The 12,462-nt window shown below is 36.0% G+C and overlaps 2 protein-coding genes across 2 annotated transcripts in view; both read left to right on the top strand.

The window, feature by feature from the left end:
* The window catches only part of LOC107705527 (5-demethoxyubiquinone hydroxylase, mitochondrial-like), a 4,375-nt gene extending 683 nt beyond the window's left edge, over positions 1 to 3,692 (top strand). Inside the window, exons 2-6 of the mRNA XM_016508833.1 lie at positions 2,331 to 2,509; positions 2,595 to 2,709; positions 2,792 to 2,931; positions 3,110 to 3,178; positions 3,289 to 3,692. Of these exons, the coding sequence (XP_016364319.1) occupies positions 2,331 to 2,509; positions 2,595 to 2,709; positions 2,792 to 2,931; positions 3,110 to 3,178; positions 3,289 to 3,366 (581 nt within the window). The 3' untranslated portion in view covers positions 3,367 to 3,692. The remainder of the gene's footprint in view (positions 1 to 2,330; positions 2,510 to 2,594; positions 2,710 to 2,791; positions 2,932 to 3,109; positions 3,179 to 3,288) is intronic.
* A 7,605-nt stretch (positions 3,693 to 11,297) lies between these two features.
* notum2 (notum pectinacetylesterase 2) overlaps positions 11,298 to 12,462 on the top strand; it is an 8,890-nt gene continuing 7,725 nt past the window's right edge. Inside the window, exons 1-2 of the mRNA XM_016508832.1 lie at positions 11,298 to 11,627; positions 11,901 to 11,953. Of these exons, the coding sequence (XP_016364318.1) occupies positions 11,314 to 11,627; positions 11,901 to 11,953 (367 nt within the window). The 5' untranslated portion in view covers positions 11,298 to 11,313. The remainder of the gene's footprint in view (positions 11,628 to 11,900; positions 11,954 to 12,462) is intronic.

The following is a 12,462-nucleotide window of genomic DNA, read 5'->3' as shown; positions in this document are numbered from 1 at the left end:
TGAATTTTTTTCCTTTTATTGAAAGTCATGAAAACACTATCGTGGAGTTTTTCTTTTGCTATATGAGCAAATGGGAATGCAAAAAATATATTTGTGGTACTCTCCCATTCACTTTAAAAAAAAATTTTTTTTTATAAGGATTATCAACAAGTATACAAAAATATACAACCCTAGTAACAACAAAATCACAAAACAAAAAGAAATAAAGAAAAAAGAAAAAAAAAACATACAGGGCCAGGGGTAACATAAATTACATTATATAAGGTAAAGGTGCCTCAAAAGGCACTTTTTAACAACCAGGCAAAAGGTCACAGAGCATTCAGTCAACTGTACATTATAGGAAAGAACCAATATTATAAGATGCACACAATGTTATCGATTTTAAGGCTTTAACATTGCTGGAGGTAGATATTGTATCCAAGCAATACTTCAGATCTTTACAAAATATAAGAAATAGGGGCTTTCCAGACAAAAATTTGCACTTATGTATAAAAAATTTAGCTAGCAAAATAAATAGATTCATTAGAAAATATTTGTCCTTTAGATTCTTATCAACATGATAAAAACCAAATAAAACATCCTTGTACAAGAAAGAAAAATTGTCTAAGAGAGAAGCACCTATAAATAAACGGAATTTTTTCCAAAAAATTGTTACATGGGTACATTCCCAAAAAAGATGAGAGACAGACTCATCTACCATTGCACAAAAGGAACAAAGAGGATCCTTCTCTGGAAGCATTTTTTAAAATATAAACATTCACAGGGTAAACTCGATGTAGTAATTTAAAGGATACCTCTTTAACCGTAATTAAATATTTATTGGGTAACGACCACAAGCTCTTCCAAGGAATATCATGAAGATAATTACTCCAGTGAAATACAACAGAAGGAACAGTAGTTATATCATTCTGAAAAAGATGTCAAATCTTTCTATTCCTGAAAGAAGGGCTGAGCGCAAAGCACATTTTTCCTATCACTGTCTCACAGGGATTCGTCAGGGAAATAAAGGAGGGTACAGAATCAACAGAGTTTTTTTAAAAGTGCAATAGCTCCACTGGGAATGGCGTCCATAACTATGGCAAAATCACGTGGGGTGACAGGAATACAATATTTTCTTAAGAACTTACTATTTAAAAGCTGAGAAACCAAAAGAATATTATTTTTAAACCAATCAGGAAAAAATATAGATTTATTTTTATAACAGATATCATGGTTATTCCAGATAAAATAACGGAGGGGACTGAAGTTGTGTTTATATATTAAGTGCCAGGCCAATAGCACCTGCTTGTGGAAGTTTGATAATTTAATAGGTAGTTTAGAGACATTATAATTACATACCAACAAAAAGGGGAGACCACCAACTTTGGAGAAAACATAATTGGGAATAGCATTCCAAAAGGAATCGGGACCATTCAAAAACTGCCTCAACCAATTTATCTTAAATGTATTGTTTAAGGAAGAAAAGTCAAGAAAATTTAGACCCCCATAATCATAGCTGTTTATAACGACAGATTTTTTGATATAGTGTCTCCTGTGTTTCCAAAGGAAGTCAAAAAGCATTCTATCGACCTCAACACAGATAGACTTATCCACATACAAAGAGAGAGCAGGATAGGTTACTCTCGAAATATCCTCAGCTTTGGCAAGGGTACTCTCCCATTCACTGCTATTCAAGTTAACTCAACTATGACGACTTCCGCTGCCGAGAAACCCGGAAATGTGAAAAAGGTCCATATTTCAGATACTTGCAGATGAGGACTAAAATTAAAGTAATATTTTTTGTTTGTAATGCAGATATGTGAATCATGATATTTTCAGACATTATTTAATATCCTAATGTACTGAATATTAATTTACTTATTATTATAATATTACTTTACTGCTAACTGGGTACAAAATAAGACCTGTTTTTTTTTTTTCTTTGATTCCAACAACTAGTTTGGAATTGCTTGCATAACATTCAGAAAAGTTTGATTGTTAACTTTTTTTTTTTTTTTTGCAAGCCTGTTAAAATTGTGTACATATCTAGTTTAAAACCAGTATAAACCCGTTACCAATTAACCTGAATAATGCAGTAAACATTAAATTATGTAATTGTTTTACCTCCATAAAGTAGAATAAGCTCCTTTCTTATAATATCAAAAAATGCTGACTTTATACAGAAATACAAATTTTTTCATTTGTGCTGTTTCGTAGTTTCTCAAATGATTACTATTATTTTAAAATGTGGAAATAGTAATAATAAGCAATGAGAAGGTGTGTTTAACCTTTTGTATGTTTTAAGGCAAAGTGAATGTGTTCGTTGTCTTATTCTGTTGGTATGTGTACAGTAAATAGCTCAGTGTTATGCAGAAGATACAGCGTCCTTCCTCCACCACGTGACGAAGAGGAGAAAGCCATGCTGGACAGTATGTTGAGGGTTGATCATGCAGGAGAGTACGGAGCCAATCGCATCTACGCTGGGCAGATGGCAGTTCTCGGTAGAACTCAGACAGGGCCTCTAATCCAGGTACTGAATGTCATTCTAATGGCTTTAAATGCACATATTCAGTTTAATGCAATAACTGATGTAAATGTACTTTTCACATCTGCAGTATATGTGGGACCAAGAGAAAATGCATTTGGAAAGGTTTAATGAGATCCTGGGTGAGCATCGGGTTCGACCAACATTATTGTTGCCATTATGGAATATCGCTGGATTTGCATTAGGTATGATCTTAACTAGGATTGCTTGTTTACTTGCTTTTGCATAATAACTTTTAATAATTTGCTCCTGCCTCTGTGGTTTCAGGGGCCTGTACTGCTCTTCTGGGTAAGGAAGGGTCCATGGCCTGCACTGTTGCAGTAGAGGACAGCATCTCAGAGCACTACAACAGCCAAATCCGAACACTAATAGAGGCTGACCCAGAGAGATACACAGAATTACTACAGGTAATGTGTGTGTGTTTATATCAGTGCTGTGCACGCACACTTATAGTACAGCATATATAATCATCACTTTATGCAACCATCTATTTTAATAGGCATCTATTCTTTTGAGTAAAATGCAAAAAGGTGAATATCTAAAATGCACACTGAGACATAAACTAAATGTTTTTAATTCAATCAGCTTATTAAAGAATTTCGTGATGATGAAATAGAACATCATGACACGGGATTAGAGCATGATGCAGAGTCGGTGAGTTTGATATGTTGGTTTGCTTATTTGGTTAATAGGAAAAGTATATTACATGTTTTTGCTTCTTTTTTCCTCAAGGTTTTTTTTTTACTTTATTTTTCTCTCTATAGGTACCAGGATATTTGATTTTGAAAACAGTAATACAGGTTGGCTGTAAAGCTGCTATCTATATTTCGCAGCGTATTTAGTGTCATTTTAACAATGCATGACGTGTAAATATTGTTTTGTTTCTGTCAATCTTGTACAGTAAGTAGTTGATTTAAGGAGAGCACATTTTGAAAGAGGTTAGGGTCAGTTTATGTAAACTTTTGACATCTACAACATTTGAAACAATTTTCTAATTGTCTCACAAAGCTGTTTATTTGCTCCAATTAACAGTGTTCACAAAATCATTGTTTTGTTTTATTTTGAGCTGAGAGGACACCATTAACAGATGGGCTATAAAAGAAACCATAGTGGCTTAAAATAAACCATGACATCATCACAGACAAAAGTTCATATATTGATAATAAATTTCAAGTAAAGTGGCTTGAAGATTGAAATGATTGCAAGTAATGAAATATGAAAGGCATATTATCATGCATGTTGTCTGTATGGCGCCACTTGGTGGTCATAATATGTAAGCTGACTTAAAGTGATAGTCTACCCAACAAATATGAAAATTCTTTTCGTTCCCATTGACTTCCATTGTATGGACAAAAAATACAATGGAAGCCAATGGGAACCAAAACTGCTTATCAACATTCATCAAAAATATCTTCTTTTGTGTCCTATGCAAGAAGGTGTACTGTATAGCTCTATGAAAATATGTCTTGCTATGAACGCCAGACCTCCAGAGAACATTTTTCAGAATGGATAAGAAATAGGAGATTAGATGAGAATAGTGGATGACAGTGGAAGAAGTTCACGTTTATTTGTGCAGCGAGTACTTGCAGTTAATATATTTCCTGAAAATAAAATCCATGACCTTGTCATTGCTACCTCTACGTTCCACCACTTGAAGTATAGAAGACAGACATGAATGTAACATCTGACACTTACAAGCAGAGATTCGGTGAACTGAGCAGTTTGTCTTCCCATGAACCAGTTTTCCATCTCACAATGCATCAGATGTTTCAGTGTTCGAATGACATCAGCTTCCATCCATACAACACCCTGAGACAAACTACTGCCAGCTCTAGTTCACATATATAAACAGTGACGTGTGTGTTCATAAATCATAAATCATGTCTCCCAGTTTAGCTCCTGTTGCAAAACACTCATAAATTTCAAAAGGTTTGAGAAGAGGTTAAACAGCAGTGCTCTGATTTTGTTTAGAATATGCATTGTGTAAATGACAGCTGTCAAACCTTTCTGAGATGCCACATTGCTGCATTAGATGTGTTCATTTCTCCAAAGCACAACTATAACATTAATGACATAATGGAACATTAATGGCATAAATACATACATAATGCCTGAAATAAATAATTTATTATTAGATATCATATTTATTTGATATCTTTTTTTACCTGGCAGTTTTTAATGGTTTTATATTTCATTATGGATAATAAAACATAAACAATATTTTTCCCATCACTGCTGTTTTTCCCTCTTTTTTGACATATATCGTTAAGACATAAATGATTAATATTTATTTATGCCCACCTATTCTCTGAATGGCAGCAGAATTTGTGCATCTTAAAGCCCACCTGAGTCAGGGGTTTATTTCTGTTTTAGATTAATAGTGCTGACAGGTTCATTGCATGATGTAAGATGTTTTAAAAAAGCAACTAGTATTGAACTGCATATTTGGCATCCAGATTGTGTGACAAAATTACCATAACATAAAAGCATGAGTGATGAGTCCAGTCAATCTGCAGGTGTTAATACCAGTAAACCATAAAACCGACAACTATATTATCTCACTGTTTAAGAGAACAGAGAGAAAATACCAAAACTTTGAGTCAATGCACAGATGTGTTCACAAAAAACATCATGAAATAGGAAGGATGGTAAAATGTAAGTAAACAATATTATTCCACCGTTTACTTTTCTCCAGAAGGAAGTTTTTTTTTTTTTACTCCCAACACCTGTCTTCCAGATTTACCCATTTGTTCATAGACCATAAATGTATTTTTATGTGCCTGAACTCAACTTTGTTGACCAGATCTTTTTTAAAGCTCAGGATATTAAGCAGCCAATTTGCAGTAATTACCTTTTTCAGTTGCCATTGGTCAGACCTACTTGGGAACTATCAACCTTTATTTCAGCACCCCGAATACTTAACCATAAAGCTTCCTACAGTAATGTCCCACAGTGCCAGAGCCAACAGTAACCACAGAAGGACATCCTGTCTTTACCATTTCATTCTGTATTCATAAATATAACATCACTCTATCGGTTATAATATTTGACTATTAATCTCACTCACTTCACAGTCTGTTAGTGTGTTGAGTTTTTTTTTTAATGCATGATCACTTCATCCAACATGACAGATGGCTACATAATAGTAATTGTAACTCTTTGTGTTTGTTCTGATCTTCTTCTTCTCTACCCTAAAAGTGTATGAGAGTCAGAGACCATAAATCACATAGACCCCAAACTTGACATGATGGTACCAAACGTGCACTGCTACTCAGGCACACAGACACGCATCTGTCTGACATTAAGTGGTGCTATGTTTTACGTCATAACTTTGGAACCTACACTTTTTTTTTTTTGACATTTTGAATTTTCAAGAAAATCTACTCCTGGACTGTTGGTCTGATTTGCATTAAATTTGAAGAAATTATCAAAAGAATTTAGATGTCTAAGCATTGCAAAGACATAAGCTAATGACAACTTGAGGGGCTGCCTATTTAACCATAAATATATATATAATACACTAAATATTAATAAATATTTTTTTAAATAAATTTTATATATATATATATATATATATATATATATATATATATATATATAGTCCAGACTTAAGAAACCTTAATACAATTAGAGGACATTCTGAAGATGCATGACAAGCCATGTCAGATTCTACCCACAGAGTGTGCTACAACAGAAAAACCCTCATAAATCTGCAACCAATGTCCGCACTTCACAAAATGTGGTAGGCCTACATATGGACAATAGTACAGTCTGATGAAACTTGCCAAGGGGGGTGAGATGACTAACTTGTAAGACTAGTCTAAGCATTTTATACAACTGGCCACAGTATAAGGTCACTGTGATTTCTGTAATCACGAACATTATAATTTTTAGTATTTTATATTTTTAGTATTTTAAACAGAAATGTCCATGTCTAAACTGGTAACCAAACTGTGGCATATAGCTTGGCCACCATCCATTAGAATGAGTGCATGATTAGGGGTGTAACATTGGCGTTTAGAACAGGTGAGCATGTTTACGAATGTATAGATGTTTGTCTTTGCATGTCATGACATTGTTTGGGGAGCTTACAGTTGTGTTGGCACCTCCAACAGCTATGTTTCTGATCAAATGGGGCAGCTTATGTGAGGTCCCAGAGGGTGGCGTGACCCAGAGAACATTAATCAATGGCTTTGACAGGAGTGTGGCTTCACCAGCATGACTTCAAGGCCATGCTGCTGCTCAGACTGTCATGAGTTTGTGCCGGCTATTCGAGCTATTTGCCCAAGCATTTGATGAGGCCCCACACGACCCAACTAGTGGTCACTAACAAACCTTTACAGATCCTAATAGTGCTCAGAATTTAGATTTGTTTAGTTAAGAAAATGTGATGTCACGGGTAAAACCAAGAGGTTATAGGATCAAACACCACAGGTGGCAATCCTGTTGACAGTTGACTGTAGCCATTGACTTCGATTGCATTATTTCAATACTATGGAAGTCAGTGGCTACGATCAACTTTATGGTTACCAACATTCTTCAAAATCTTCTTTTGTGTTCATCAGCTGAAAGAAATACATACAGGTTTGGAACAAATTGAGAGTGAGTAAAAGGTGGGTAAAAACAACAACCTTTGATATTCAACATAATATAATGTCTTTTCAGAGACACAAAATTAGTTCAGTGAACCTAAAAAAAATGTCATTGAGTTTTTATGGCATCTGCAAACAGTGATTGACTGTTGTAATCTTTTACAACTTTGAAAGCAATTCAATGACGTCAAGGCTATAATGTGATTTACTCAATGCTGTCATCACACATCATTTATTTCTTCATTTGTCAGCGACACACAAGTAAAAAGTTTTTACATTTGTTAGTACATCATAGGTCAAAGAACAATCCAACATGGTAGGTGTAATATGTTCAGGAATGTATTAATACACACCTGTGATGTTCTTTAGTCAAGAATTAATTTTTTCATCATATTCTGTACATACTGTGAAGGTACAAGAATTCAGACACAGCCATTGACTCTAATACACCTCAGCTGGGTGTAAAGTCACGAGTTAAAACTCAGTGCATGATGAAATTAACTTTCGAGTCACACTCTTGCTGGGGAACCTCAAAATTCAAATCGTGCCACTTGTTTTCTTTGGCTATTACATCATGGAAGCCTGCCAAGACCATCAATCCCGTTGACTGCTTACAGAAGGTTAACATGTCACCTACCATAACGCTAGCTTCAGCACTCGTCCTTTTAGTGGGTGTCTCACACTTTGCACCAATCCAGCAAAGCCTGCGATGTCAGTGCTGATGACAAACAGCCATAACTACACAGCCGTTCTCAGCAAAAATCATCAATCGTCTTGGGTCTTACATGGTGAGTGTGCAAGTCACCTGTACCTTTGCATATATATTTCTCTCTCATAAAATGCACTTGAGCACTGCTGACAGTCGAAACTATCTAAGCTTTTCTAATGATCTCATTCCTTCCATGGTTCAATTCAACCTACAGCTCCAGATGAACTTGGATCTACATGCACTGAACAAGCCGAACAACTGCCTGGCGTGTAAATTGTGGATGTTTAAGTCACAAGCATTCAGCTTAGATGATTAGATGATATGATCCCTTAAGATCACGACCTTTACACATTACTGTGCTCTGAAAATCACATCTACAGTTCTCGGAGGTGCGGCATGCTTTGATGCCTGTCAGCTGAGAAATGCACTCGCCTGCCTTCAAGTGCAGTGATGACACACACATGGACACAGACAAAGTGCTCTGACCACTCGAGCGCTCAGTGTCAGGAACTGACCTTGGCTGTACATTTGAAAAACACATTCCAAACAAAACCGAGTCCTAGTTCTCTGCTGGCCACTCGATTATCACTGTTATACAAGCTGTACACTCACTACTTTACATTGTAGCAAAGTGTAATTTCTTCAGTGTTGTCACATGAAAAGATATAATAAAATATTTACAAAAATGTGAGGGGTGTACTCACTTCTGTGAGATACTGTATATGGGATTGGTTTCCTTTTTAACAAAAATTAGACATTATTCAGGCATCTGCTCCTCTTCGTGTCACTTCTGGTCAGAGCAGCGGAGTTGCTTCAGGTTCAGACCCACAGACAATGTCTGAATATCTACACCATCTTGCCAGCTTCTATTTAAAGAATCTATTGAAGCAGATATCAAAGACAAAAAAGACAAGCAATGCCATCTAAAAGCTTTTTTCAAAACATTCTGGCTTGTATTGGAAAATACGGTGAAGGATTTACACCTTTTTTTGTCTGTTTTTCTGCATTTTGAGGTCTGCTGCGCAGATTGTTGCAATGAATTCTGGGAAGACGGGCACCGTGCGTGCTTCTAAATACAGAAAGAATGAAGAATGTTTTAAGCTCAGTAGATCAAATTCAGAAATGTCATTTGATTAGCTGTTTAGACATTTTTTGTCTAAATATTTTCACTCATCTGGCAACACTTTAAAGACTTCAGCTCTTAAAACTCAATGAACAGTAAAAACATCTTGAGTCAGAAACTTGCCTACAAGGAGTCCAGGTTAAGCAGGTTTATATATTATTATATTATATTATATTATATTATATTATATTATATATTAAGCAGTCCAAAAGTAGATAAGAAAGTAGAATAATTATGTTGAGTTATGCTGAAACTGATTTACCCTTCTAAAAGATGACCAAAAACCTACAAGATATAATATTATACAATAACACCAGTAATATAATTGTGAATAACTATCCTTGCCCTGTCCTGTAAGAAATTCTTATGAAGAAACAGGTAATGTGTTTCTGAGTGCAGATTGGTCAATATTCTGAGTGCGATTGGCCATTATCTGATCTGATCAAATAGCATGTAAGGCTTTTTTATAATTGTTTTATGGATTTTTTTGGAGAATCTTGGATAATTAGTGGAGTATCTCAATGCTATTATATTATATTATATTATATTATATTATATATTAAGCAGTCCAAAAGTAGATAAGAAAGTAGAATAATTATGTTGAGTTATGCTGAAACTGATTTACCCTTCTAAAAGATGACCAAAAACCTACAAGATATAAGATTATACAATAACACCAATAATATAATTGTGAATAACTATCCTTGCCCTGTCCTGTAAGAAATTCTTATGAAGAAACAGGTAATGTGTTTCTGAGTGCAGATTGGTCAATATTCTGAGTGCGATTGGCCATTATCTGATCTGATCAAATAGCATGTAAGGCTTTTTTATAATTGTTTTATGGATTTTTTTGGAGAATCTTGGATAATTAGTGGAGTATCTCAATGCGTCTCACTTTCTAACCTTTTACTTAAGGCTCATTAATGGCAGATTGACGTGGAAGGATGGTGTACATTTCAGCGGTGAGACTTAAAGAGGGCCAGACTTGTGATTTCTTTCGCTGATTACTGTCAGTCTAAAGCCATCCTGGATCTGCCTTCTATCTCCTTGTTCTTGATATTGATTTGCAATTTGTAAATTACTACTGAATTAGGTTGAATTATTTTGTAGCAATATTCTAGATGCAAAATGATGGCATTTGGTTCTTTACTGATTATCTGGTTTTCACTGCTTTGAAAATAGTAGGATTTTGCTGCAATTGTAGCCTGTTTATTGCAATTTTATATAATAGTTACATATATTTCTAACCTTTATTCTTGTTGAGTATTTATATGTACCAATTTCTGGATACATTTCTGTTATATTACCACTTGATTATAATAATATTTGTCATGGTCTAATAAAGAGGCCCTGGACAGTGCTTGTACTTAGATGGAAGCATAACACTTTAGTTGGTCAGACGCAAAGACAGGTCTCCTATACCAAACGTTAGATGCAAAAGCATGTCTCTTATGCCAAAGATGTAGCATGTTTCCATAACATCATTCATTTACCTATACATTTCACCATGATTGATAAGCAGAGTGGATAATGACAGCATCAGTCTATCAGCTGTTGCTTTTTGTAAGGCAACCCTGTGTGATCAATCAGCAGATTGTAAATCTGTGCACAATTCACTTCCATTTCTTTAATTTGAGAAGACATACAATTTTCAAAAGGATTATTTTCATAGGATTATTTCATAGAGTTTTCATTATTCAAGTGAGTGAAGAGTTTCTCCCTATTAGAGTGAGCAGGGAGAGGTCTGCTCCAATGACCTAGAGCCACATGCCATGTAGCTGCAGGATTATGCAGGTATTTCAACCATGTAGGTGTTTAAATCAAAGTCGAGCCCGGTCTAGGGGAGGGCTGGAGGGCTTGTTGTGAGACTAAGTTAGGTGGGGAGGGGATGTCTTTGAAATATGGTTGGGAGAGTGCATGTTATCTTTTCTCCTCGCCATTAGACGTCCAGGTTTGGTGTGTCATTGGTTGCAGCCCAGAGCTGGCACCAGCTCAAAGGGGATGTTGAGAAATGCAATCCATATGGTGGCACTATAAAATCTAGCACGGACCACAACCAAAGACCAAGATCTTTTCAGGACGCCGGCATAGCATCAATTCAAAAACCACCTTTCCCATAGAGCCTAAGGATATTTGCTCTCCAAGACGCCAAGGGGACCAGGACCAGTTGCTTTAAGGGGTGAGTGTTGATCACTTCTAATTTCATTGGCAGTGACAGATTAAGTCAATAAAAGAATTTAAAGCAGTGTCTTTTCAAAACTTGGGCCCTCTACGATAAAAATGGTATTGCTTTGAATCGTCTTTTTGAGGTTTATGCAGACTGTTCCCATTTGGCCTTTTTTAGGGAGGTCCTGTCGGATTTGATATGAATATTCTGTGTCATGTTATGTTCCTGCTTCTGCTGGGAGTCATTTCTTGTCAGAACAACAATCGCAATGCCAAGTCAGGTGGAAAACCTGCAAAGAAGCCTAACAGCCAGGCTATAGAGACGACCCAGCATGGCCCTGAAGATGACCCAAACCCTGCACTAGCAGGTGCTGGCGATTCCAGTAAAGAAACTAACTCTGGAGGTCGTGGCACCGCCCAACAAAGCGCATCTGTCAACAAGCCTGTTGATGAAATGAAGCTGCACTTTCTTAAGAACACATTAGTGACATGCAACGATGGTACAGCCGCTGGGTAAGACACAGCACTGACATCCGCACTGCTAGCCAGAGGTGCACGTATAGCACCTCGGTCATGGGTTTGATTCCCAGAGGGTAAATTAACTGGTAATATTTACACATTTAATGCAATGTAAGTCACTTTGGAAAAAACATCTTCCAAATCATAAATGTACAAAATTGTAGCAGTGTTGCAATGTTAAGTTAAATATCAGTCCTTTGACAGCTTTGTAAATGTCCTCATATGGCTATGTTCCCTAGACCATCTATATTTATTTGTGGCCCACAGGTTTTACCTAAAGGAGTTCAAAGGAAGTAAGAGATGGCTGATATTTTTGGAAGGTGAGTATTTAAAAACGAAGTTAATTTTGTCGAGAGAGGTCAGCAGGCTTAAATGCAGTGCTCAGCGTTATTTTGACGGCTGGTCATCTTCTTAGACATGTAATTTTTCTTGCTTTTTTGGAGCATGGCATGTCACGTTGGTTCAACAGCATGTTGAAAAGATATATAGTCTCACTGGTCAAGAAAAGTAACGTGATGTTGAATTAGACTTGGCAAAATTAAACAATGCAAGAGGGAGAACAAGGTGTAAGCACATAAATCATGTAATGTCTCTTTACTTGGAAAGCCTCGCCAAGAGGAAGTGACTTAAGATGGTGGAGGAGAGACTAGCAAACTTACTTAACATCTATTTGTAATAATACTAAGCCATAACGCCTGTCAAAATAACAGGCTTGCATGGATTCATTGTAAACTTGGCTGTTTTTGTTACTTAAAGACTAATTTTAAAACAATAAAATAATAATGTAGTCAGTGTATCCTCTCTACTGCAAGTTGTTTTTTTATGGATA

This window comes from Sinocyclocheilus rhinocerous, unplaced genomic scaffold (assembly GCF_001515625.1).
Source record: "Sinocyclocheilus rhinocerous isolate Xijiao unplaced genomic scaffold, SAMN03320098_v1.1 scaffold504, whole genome shotgun sequence".
Taxonomy (NCBI): domain Eukaryota; kingdom Metazoa; phylum Chordata; class Actinopteri; order Cypriniformes; family Cyprinidae; genus Sinocyclocheilus; species Sinocyclocheilus rhinocerous.
The sequence above is the reverse complement of the archived record's forward strand: the minus strand, read 5'-3'. Positions and strand labels throughout refer to the sequence as shown.